Source organism: Eurytemora carolleeae, unplaced genomic scaffold (assembly GCF_000591075.1).
Source record: "Eurytemora carolleeae unplaced genomic scaffold, Eaff_2.0 scaffold549, whole genome shotgun sequence".
Classification (NCBI taxonomy): Eukaryota; Metazoa; Arthropoda; class Copepoda; order Calanoida; family Temoridae; genus Eurytemora; species Eurytemora carolleeae.
The window spans coordinates 50,540-61,952 of NW_019396439.1; the positions used below are offsets into that span (position 1 = coordinate 50,540).

Below are 11,413 nucleotides of genomic sequence, written 5' to 3' on the forward strand. Positions count from 1 at the left end.
AAGTGAAAAAGGGAGCCTTCAGATATTTCCCAGTTCAGTGGTTTGAAAAAAATTTTATGCATGAATATAAAAAATGGGAAGTTTGAATTATTTGGATTATTTTTATTAAGTTCTACAATTGTAATCACTATTCCTGCTGCAACAAGCTGATGGAGAGGATCTCCATAGTTTAAGGGACAGGGTAGAGAATACCAGCCATCACTTAGCTCTAGAGTATCCGTCCCAACCCGTCCTACCAGCAGTATCATTGGTCTAAACATAGGATCATTGGTCTAAACACAGGAGCATTGGTCTTATCACAGGATCATTGGTCTTATCACAGGATCATTGGTCTAAGCATAGGATCATTGGTATAATCACAGGATCATTGGTCTAAACACAACACAGGATCATTGGCCTAAACACAGGGTCATTGGTCTAAACACAGGACTATTGGTCTTAACACAGGATCATTGGTGTAAACAAAGGATCATTGGTCTAAACATAGGATCATTGGTCTAAACACATGACCATTGGTCTGAACACAGAATCATTGGTCTAAACACAGGACCATTAGTCTTAACACAGAATCATTGGTCTAAACATAGGATCAATGATCTAAACATAGCATTATTGGTCTAAAATAGGATCATTGGTCTAAACAAATGATCATTAAAATAAACACAGGATCATGATGAAGAAATAAACCAGAAAGCCGTGACATAGATAAGGTCTCTAAATTATGTAGTATGCAAACAAGATCTAAAGTATGCAATATGTAAACAAAATCTTCTAAAATATGGATGACGTATCTAATAGAATAATAAAACCTGCTGACTCCCCCCCTCTCCTGCTCTACAAGCACTCAGGGAATATATTCCATTATTTCAGTGGATTTCCATGGATCTTACCCCCCCCCTCCTAATCCAGTTTCCTGGAATAATAAAATACATTTATATTTTATATTCATATTTGTCTTATTTGTGTCTTTCTTCCAAATACAAGTATAGTTGTCTGAACCAAAACAAAACCAATGTTTTAAGTAGGACCTGAGATAAAACTAAATTTGAAATAAATATAAACAGAAGAAATGCGAAATATTTATAAATTAACACAAACCAACTCTCTTATAATAGAAAATTGATCGGAATCTCAGAGTCCCGGGGAGCACTGCCTCAACTAACCAATAAGAACGTATTGATTAGGTATTTTGGGAAAAGCGAGCCAAGAAATTTCTTGACTGCTATAACCTGGGGGGCCGAGCGCCGGGGCCACTTAACTGTCCATTTATCTGTGCGTTGTTGCTCAGTAGGAATGGCCGCTTTCCTTGGTTCCGTTAAATTATTAAATATCAGTTTGAATTATCACAATATTATCGGACAAACAAGAAAAATGGCTAAATGATTCGTGCCGACTGCCGCTTCCTCTTGGTTAAAGGAACTATCATTGTAATTTCAAGTAGCCTCCCATTAAAAGGGGTATTATTTACCCGATTTACAATGGTACCCTTCTATCCATTATCTGATCAAGAATATGGAAGATAACCTCGTGTCAATTTCTTACAATTTCTCCATTGATTCTGTGGCTATTAATCCGCAAATCACTTAAAATAAAAAACTACAATATTAAAATTTACATTTTTTAAAAAAATGCCGTTTTTTATATTAATTGCAGTTTACTCGTCGTAGACACCTACTTGGGCATATGATATTGATAAAAATAAACCCTCCGAGAAAATGTAAGAATGAAAGAGATAAAAACCTTGAGTTTCTTTATTGGGAAGGATTTCTTTTAGCATGGGAAGCAAAGTTTCCTCTGATTAGATTAGACATCTTGCAATCGGCATTTTCTCCTCAACGTGGAAAAAGTTATTTAATGCCCTATAGTATAAAATTAAAGGAACTAAACATAATTTTCTAATCCCTTTATAGATGTAAACCTTTATTATTTCAAACGTCAACTATTTTATTTAGCACTAGCTTGAGAACCCAGCGTTGCCCAGGGTTCTCATAGTTATTCCAACCGTTTACCCACACTTTGTCGTAATTTACGATTTTAGCTTTTTCCCCCATAAATAAATAAATGAAAGTGTTAGTCGACCCACTAAACTTAGAATCTTAAAACCTAGCTAAGACCATTCCCGTGGTTCTTCTGAGTTACCCAGTACAAATGTAAGGCAAATCGGTCAAGGGGTTCATGAGTTATGATCGGACAAACAAACATCCAAACAGAGATTACTACGATATATAGATAGATAATTCATAGTTTGAAATATCAAAGGTCAAGGATATCAGGTTGAAACAATAAAGGATAAAAATAAAGGGTTTGTGGGCTGTGGCAAGTAATCAGTTCTTTTAAGTAAACATGGCAGTTTCCAATATCAAAGAAAACTACCAAGTGACATTAAGCTAACAAATCTAATAAATAAACAAATCCTTCACTAAAAATCACGCACTAAGATTAAAAACTAAGATTAAGTAAAAGTGGAAATGGTAAAAGATAGTTGGAAAAAAATAAAAAAATATTGTACTTAATGGACGATGCCTGATGATTTTTGAGTTTCTTGGGTTCAATGTCGGGAACTAGTCCCTAGGGACGAATATCTACTAGGTATACTAGACAATATAGTGTATTGTAGTTCTCTAGTANAATGTGCTTGCAGGTTTATTATACTGATATATATTTATAGTATAGAGCATGCAGGGAACAATGTGCTTGCAGGTTTATTATACTGATATATATTTATAGTATAGAGCATGCAGGGAACAATGTGCTTGCAGGTTTATTATACTGATATATATTTATAGTATAGAGCATGCAGGGAACAATGTGCTTGCAGGTTTATTATACTGATATATATTTATAGTATAGAGCATGCAGGGAACAATGTGCTTGCAGGTTTCAACTTTTCTGTTTTTGCCGCAGAATCAAAACATTATTTTCATTATATTTTGCAAGAACCAGGTTTTCCTAATGAATGTGAATGAACTCAGTGTTTTTAACCTTTGGTAATGAGTTCTTAATTAAACTTCTGCAAAGAATATGCAAAATACTAGATTTAAACATAAAGTTACTGCTGTATTGAGTTATCTGATTTAAAACTTTAAAATCTGCAAAGTTAAAGCCTTTCTACCTAACTCACACAATATACATATTACATAACCCTTGTCGCATCCTGTGCTACTGCTAGACCATACTGTCCAGCAATATTTTTCAAAAATTGTCCTGTCCCGTCCTTCTCTGTATTAAATGGAGCTACCCCAAAGGTTTCCTTATTCTGATCCTAACCTCTATCCTACCTTGAGCTAGGTTCGTCCTTCTCTGTAATCTTCCTGAGAACAGATCTCTCAGCTCTGTCAATCTCCCGATCATATCTCAGTTTAAGTCTACTCATCAGGTTCTCCAGGGTTAGAGCGGACTCTGCTAATCCTCTCCTCTCCAGACTACCCAGAGCCCAAACTATCATCCTAAAGAAATTGATTATATTGACAATAATTAAAACCTGAGTACGCCTCTGCGTATATTATACACAGAAGCGGACTCAGGGGGGCCTGAAAGGGGGTCTATGGGCCTGGTTTAGTAAAATCTAAGGTTTCAAGGGGCTTTTCAGGCCCCGACAACGGGTGCTGAGCCCCATGAAAAAAAATTATGCCCCCCCATCCCCTTACATATTTCAGTGTACTGATTATACACCTAGTTTATTATGTAGTAATCTACCTGTAATGGTTTGAAACCCAGTTTTGATGAACAAGGTGTGGATCTACTCCAGGTGTAGCCAGGAACCCTGACTCAACCTCCTCCACACCAACCAATCCGTCCTCTCCTGAATAAGTTCCCATTGAATGAATGACTGCTTAAAGCGATAAAGTTTTTCAGACTTAAATTTCTCCCAGGACTAAGTGAAAAAAGTTTGAATATAAAATTTTCGAAAACCAGAGGCCGAATTTAAAGAATTTGAGCCGTGGCTTAAATTTAAGCCACGGTTGGTTCCACCTAAAATCGTATTCATTGTTTCAAGATTTAAGCCAGCACTAAATTGAAACCGGTTTTATTCTCCATTTTTTCCAGATCTACAGATTAATTCAATTCCTCGTCGATATACACTATACAGTAAAAGTCATACCCTGTAGGGATAACTTAAATTAAGGGATCAAGCATTGATCCTCAAATTCACAAGTGCTCACATTGGATATCGAGATGAGGCGTTCAAGATTAACAATATCCACACACGTTACAATCTTAGTTGTAAATTTCTGTTTTAAGTTTCTGTGGCCCTGTGTTTTACAGATTTCTCTGATTTACAGAATTTCCTTAAACCGGGTATAAGTTTTAGTTTACATTTATAAATTTTGGCCTCTACTCCTTGTTAAAGGTTCATCGTATTACAGATTTCTCTGATACACACAAAGATAATAAATGTATAGATATGCAGGCAGGTATAAATTTAGAGGTCTTGAGAAAAGGTGCAAACAGCACCATCTCTGTCGTACGCATGGCATTTTATCCTCTGGATTGTTGCTAATTTATCACTTTGTTTATGCGTGATAACACTAAATGCGTACTATAGTATCAACAATGTATACTGCATATTGTACTTAATGAAACAAATTAATCAATGCAAATAAAACTGAGGTAGGAATTTGACTAGACAAAGTTTAAATGTGCAAGTTTTACTTGCACATTGCACGTAAATTAACGCAATTTAAATAAAAATTATTACTATAAAAGTACATCGAATCTAGGACAAAGTACAACTGATCTGATCATAACATAAACAAAACGCGTACTGTATGTTTGTGTTACCTTGAAATTTAATTTTTTTGGTCAAACAGGTCCAGATAGCAACACTTGAACTATACAGGATGCAATACGCGTACTGTATGTTTATATAACACAAATGCGTATTTCCTACAGATGGCAGCAGGGGGAGAAAGGAATATAGAAAGTAATCAATTTGCTATAGATGTCTCTCCTTGCACCTTTTCTCAGAGGTTCAAAAATTAGTTGTCTGTTACAAGCAATTTAGGAAGGAGGTTTCTACCTGCCTGCATATCTATATATATATTATCTTTGGATACACAGAACTTAGTAAATATCTACAAACCCCGGTTTACAAGTCGTTATTATTTTTATTATTTGTTTCAATGTTCATTGAACTCAAGATTTATTTCAAACAGCATTGAACAGTAACATCTTCAAGTTTTTGTTTCTGTCTGCATTTCTCGTTAAAGTTTATTGTATTACAATATTCATTTGATATACACAATAATATCAATCCCGTTCAAAACCCAGTTTATAAGTCCATAATAAGTTTCCGTAATTTTCTTGTTCATTGAGTTACAAGTTTACATGATATACACAATATTACAGCTTTAACACCAGGTCTATCAGTCTATAACAATGTTATCTGATTTGCACAATAGCACTAAACCCCTACAAAACCCGGTTTATTTGTTAGCTATAAGTTTCCATTTCTGTTTCCTATCAGTTTTTTTTCTGTTTACAATATTGTATCCAACTACTAGAATACCGTCAATCCATTAATCATCTATTGAAGTAATCTTATTCAAGGTTTATCCAGGCTTTGTATTCTTCCCTTGGATAGATAAATAATAGGATAGATACAGGGAGAACCAGTTTACATGAGAATTCAGTGAGATAATTGGATTGGTACAGGGAGAACCAGTTTACATGAGAATTCATTGAGATAATTGGATAGGTAAAGGGAGAACCAGTTTACATGAGAATTCATTGAGATAATTGGATAGGTAAAGGGATAACCAGTTTACATGAGAATTCATTGAGATAAATAGATAGGTACAGGGAGAACCACTATACATGAGAATTCATTGAGATAATTGGATAGGTAAAGGGAGAACCAGTTTACATGAGAAATCATTGAGATAAATAGATAGGTACAGGGAGAACCACTATACATGATAATTCATTGAGAAAATTGGATATGTACAGGGAGAACCAGTATACATGAAAATTCATTGAGATAATTGGATATGTACAGGGAGAACCAGTTTACATGAGAATTCTTTGAGATATTGGATATGTACAGTAAGAACCAGTTTACATAAGAATTCATTTAGATAATTGGATATGTACAGTAAGAACCAGTATACATTAGAATTCATTGAGATACAGGGAGAACCACCAGTTTACATGAGAATTCATTGAGATAAATAGATAGGTACAGGGAGAACCAGTATACATGAGAATTCATTGAGAAAAATTGGATAGGTACAAGAAGTATCAGTATACATGAGAATTTATTGAGATAATTGGATAGGTACACTGTACAGTCAGAACCGCTATACACGAGAATTCAATTCATTGAGATAATTGGATAGGTACAGTCAGAACCAGTTTACATGAGAATTCATTGAGATAATTGGATAGGTGGTACAAGGAGTATCAGTATACATGAGAATTTATTGAGATAATTGGATATGTACAGGGAGAACCAGTATACATGATAATTCATTGAGAAAATTGGATATGTAGTCAGAACCAGTTTACATGAGAATTCATTGAGATAATTGGATAGGTACAATCAGAACCAGTATACATGAGAATTCAATTTATTGCGATAATTGGATAGGTGGTACAAGGAGTATCATTATACATGAGAATTTATTGAGATAATTGGATAGGTACAGGGAGAACCAGTATACATGGGAATTCATTGAGATACAGGGAGAACCAGTATACATGAGAATTCATTGAGAAAATTGGATAGGTACAGGGAGAACCAGTTTACATGAGAATTCATTGAAATAATTGGATAGATACAGGGAGAACCAGTTTACATGAGAATTCAGTGAGATAATTGGAAATGTACAGAGAGAACCAGTATAAATGGGAATTCATTGAGAAAATTGGATAGGTACAAGGAGTATCAGTATACATAAGAATTTATTGAGATAATTGGATAGGTGCAGTCAGAACCAGTATACATGAGAATTCAATTCATTGAGAAAATTGGTTAGGTGGTACAAGGAGTATCAGTATTCAGTATACATGAGAATTCATTGAGATAATTGGATAGGTACAGGGAGTATCAGTATACATGAGAATGCAGTAAGAAAATTGGATAGTTACAGGGAGAACAAGTAAAAATTGGAATTCAGTGAGATAATTGGAGGTAAAGGGGGAACCAGTATACATCAGAAATAAATATATTCTAGTACAGGGAGTACTAGATTACATAAGAACCTGAACCTGAACCTTAACCTGAACCTGAACATGAACCTTAACCTGAACCTAAACATGAACATTAGCATGAACATGAACATGAACTTTTTAATGAACAAAAAAATGAATATGAGCATAATCATGAACATTAACATGAACATGAATATGAAAATGAGTATTAAATGAACAAAAAGATGAACATGAACATGAGCATGAATCATGAACATGGACAAAAGATAAACATGAACATGGGTATAAAAATGAGTATGAACACGAACATCAAACATGAACATGAACATGAGTATGAAAATGAGTATGAACTGAACATATACATTTTACATGAAAAAATTGATTAAGAACATGAACATGTACATAAACAGGGTGTACCTGGAACAATCCAGCAACCGTCCAGTAGACGGACTAATCCTGCCTGATCAGGTATACAAGGGAAGCGAACTCCAAGGCTTGTGTCTGCTGAAACATCTGAAGAATTAAATATTAAGGTCTTTTCATTCTAGTTAAATTAATTCGTCTAATGTTGCCCGAACATGGACATATGTACTTCTTAGAACTCTTTCTAACATAAAATAACGAAAAAGTGTTTTTTTTTTATTTAAACCAATGCAAGCACTATGATTATTTTTTACCTTTGGCAAGGTCTGAAACCGTATATTCTGATCTGACCCTATCCCTGAGTTTAACACAGAGTTTATTGGTTTTCTTCAACCTAGTTAGTTCTCCTTCGACAGGACGGATCAGTTTCTTCAGTTTTCCAGAGATAAGATTTTTCTGCTTCAATCTGTTTTTCTCTCTCTCTTCTCGAGATTTTAACTCCTACAATCAGACAAATTATCTACTGCATACCTCTAGCCGGTCAAATCACAACCTCAAATCGAATGGTTGAGGGTAATTATTCCAATTAATTTTGAATTTAATTTTGTGCAGAGTGTCACAGCCGGTCAAATCACAACCTCAAATCGAATGGTTGAGGGTAATTATTCCAATTAATTTTGAATTTAATTTTGTGCAGAGTGTCACAGCTTTAATATCTTTTTTGTGTGTGTGGGAGGGGGTGGGGTGGGGGGAATTAAGGACTCGTTAAATTTTGACTTTTCCATTTTGAAGAGTGAGAACCTCGTATTTTATCTCGCAACTCCCCCAGTTGCGAGATGAGATAAAGTGGGTCGGAATACTGAAATACTGCAATTACAACCTTTTTTGTTCCTTTCCTAAATTTAACAAATTTCACAGATGTTACATTTTATTTACAATGTGCGTTGGCAGCAGAAAACTGAACCGATTGAGCCAAACATTTTTATCACAAATTGAAAAGTTTTGCCCGACGAAAATTTCAATTTTTAAATATATGAACTAAAACAGAAAAATCAGTGAAAAGAGTTTAAAAACGTTTAAAAACTTAAATTATTCCGAAAATATGAAAATATACCTGAGATGATTCCACTTTGATTCTTTTTCTGCCTTCGACATCCTCATCCTCTCGTCTTCGTTTTCCTTTTCCATCTTCCTCCGTTCTTATTCCCTCCCCAACCTTGGAATAAAATAAGGATCTAGATTTGGTTCGTATCTAAAAAAACGAAAACAAACTTTAATTGATAAATTGATTAATAAGAACAAGTTCTGACGACAATGTGATCTCCGTGCGATGATTTTAAATCAAATCGAATTTACTTAAACAAAACTCACAGGGATTAAACTTCAGTTCACTAATCTCACTGTTCAGACTATTAAGAAAAGAAATCTATAAAGGATCCAGGAACCTTGTTTCTCTTATTGTAAAAATATTTTAAACTCACTAGAAGAATATTTTATGACAAATTATACTTTTAATAAGTCCAATTCATTAGGTCGTATCTTTTGTGAATTGTTGGCAACCCTGTATTAGCTAGAGCCGCCATTTTGTTTTTACCTGAGCCGCCATATTAGAAAATTCTTCATCGTCGTCATCAAGGAAAAATTCTTCTTCTTCCATTATCACAGCATTTATATCCGGTGCCAGCGCATCCACTTCCGGTATCACAGTTTTAGCTTCCGGTTTCAGACTTTTAACATCTATTATCACAGAACTAAAATCACAGTTTTCTTGACCCTGTTGAATATTTTTGATTAGGTTTAATCTTTTTACATCAGAATGAATTATTGATGAAAATTTAGTGTTTGCTGTATTCAATGCTTTCTCAGATATTTCCACTTTCTTTCCAGAAACAATGCTAAATCCTCCCATTTTCTCTTTTGCTTCAATCAATGCTTTCTCTGATATTTCCACATTCTTTCTAGAAGCAGTGCTAAATCCACCCATTTTCTCTTTTGCTTCAATCAATGCTTTCTCTGAAATCTCCACTTTCTTTTCAGAAGCAGTGATAAAGACTCCCAATATCTCTTTAGCTTTAATCAATGCGTTCTCTGATATTTCCACTTTCTTCCCAGAAGCAGTGCTAAATCCACCCATTTTCTCTTTTGCTTCATTCAATGCTTTCTCTGATATTTCCACTTTCTTTCCTGAAGCAGTGCTAAATCCACCCATTTTCTTGTTTGCTTCAATCAATGCTTTCTCTGATATTTCCACTTTCTTTCCCGAAGCAGTGCTAAATCCACTCATTATCTCTTTTGCTTCAATCAATGCTTTTTCTGATATTTCCACTTTCTTTCCCGAAGCAGTGCTAAATCCACTCATCATCTCTTTTGCTTCAATCAATGCTTTCTCTGGTATTTCCACTTTTTTTCCTGAAGCAGTGCTAAATCTTTCCATTAAAATTTCAGTTCCTTCTTTAGTATTTTCAGATGTTTCGGTGTCAGTCACAACTGGATTAGAATCATGGCATAATGTCTCGAAAAACTTGTCAAATTTAGATAATTTATCTGTGGACATCTCAGGGTTGAATTCCTCCAGGTTTTCCTGAAATTTTTCTTCTAACGAACTGTACAAAATCTTAGGTTTTAAAGTTCCCTGACCTACCATTGAACCTGAGTTTAAACTAACAGGTGTAGAGTTAGATTCGGAAATGAAAGGTTTAGACCGAGTTCTAAGGTTACAATCTCCTGGACTTAGATCATTCTTCAGAGAACTAGTGCTTTTACACCCGGAGCTAATATTCTCTTTTCCGTTAAGGTTCGCAGGATCTCCAGAAGCTGTGGCAGGTTTGAGAGCTGAGAGCTGGATGGTTTGAATACCCGGAGAATTTATATTCCCTAGGTTTCCTGGAGTCCCTCCAACCTGAAGTGAGTATATCAGATCTATAATGAGTTTCTGAAGCTTGAAAGGAAAAGAAAATAGTAATGTATTATAAAAAGAGCAAGACTGAGAAAGTTTATGGGAGAGGTAAGAAATGTTTATATAAGGTGCATTCTAAAAAATCGTAATTTTTTCACATTTAAAAAATTTGAAAAAACTAAATAGTAATTACTCTACCGCTCTAATAGTCACTCAAAGATGGATAGAAAGAAGAACACAAGAACAAACCTGGATAAAATGTCCGTGTTTCTTTAATCCAAGAACTCTCCTGATCCCACTACAGTTCCTTGCCTCTGTAGATCTGACTCCAAGAGTTCGGCGGGGAGCTGGTCTACCCCCGGATATATTTTCAGGAGTTTCTAGTATATTGGACTGGATGGTGGAGTTGTTGACGGATCTGCTGATGTCAGTGTTGTTGATGATAACAGTGTCCATCTCAGTGCTGTTGTTAGTAGAGCTTAGGACGGTTTTATTCTCCGATATTCTGGTATCAGAATTGTTCTCAGCTATTCTGGTATCAGAACTATTTGGAGTCTCTGACAAACCTTCATAATTAAAAGGAAATAAAATTTAAGTTATAAACTTGATACAGTCCCACTAGAGTACAGACACATTTCTTCTATAAGTTTTCAGAACCTCAAGGTTCAGACCATGTCCCTTTGTCCCATCCCATCCCATCCCATCCCCCCAACCACCCACCCAATACCACATTTCAATCTCAATCCCCTTCTGCTTTTGTAATATATTAGAACATACTTGATCTAGGTGGAGCTTGATGATCCTTGCAAGAACTGAATCCTGAATCCCTTGACTGCTCCATACACCGGGAGCTAGAATTAGTGGAACTTGACACTTGGAGCATAGATCTCTTGTTTTCTGAACCCGGAGAACTAGACCCAACCTTCCTCCTGATATTAGAATAATTACTTTGCTAACTGCTCCCAGACAGTTTTATAGTTGTGAAGGATTAAAGAAAGCAGC

At 35.1% G+C, this 11,413-nt stretch overlaps 1 protein-coding gene across 2 annotated transcripts in view; it reads right to left on the minus strand.

Annotated features, from left to right (window-relative positions):
• Positions 1 to 11,413, minus strand: part of LOC111703351 (breast cancer type 2 susceptibility protein homolog) — a 34,949-nt gene that overhangs the window by 9,352 nt on the left and 14,184 nt on the right. For both annotated transcript variants that reach the window (XM_023475259.1, XM_023475257.1), the window contains exons 10-18: positions 11,189 to 11,340; positions 10,661 to 10,977; positions 9,110 to 10,414; positions 8,630 to 8,731; positions 7,830 to 8,016; positions 7,570 to 7,665; positions 3,697 to 3,802; positions 3,279 to 3,446; positions 134 to 252 (exon numbers count right to left, since the gene is read on the minus strand). In XM_023475259.1, the coding sequence (XP_023331027.1) occupies positions 134 to 252; positions 3,279 to 3,446; positions 3,697 to 3,802; positions 7,570 to 7,665; positions 7,830 to 8,016; positions 8,630 to 8,731; positions 9,110 to 10,414; positions 10,661 to 10,977; positions 11,189 to 11,340 (2,552 nt within the window). The remainder of the gene's footprint in view (positions 1 to 133; positions 253 to 3,278; positions 3,447 to 3,696; positions 3,803 to 7,569; positions 7,666 to 7,829; positions 8,017 to 8,629; positions 8,732 to 9,109; positions 10,415 to 10,660; positions 10,978 to 11,188; positions 11,341 to 11,413) is intronic.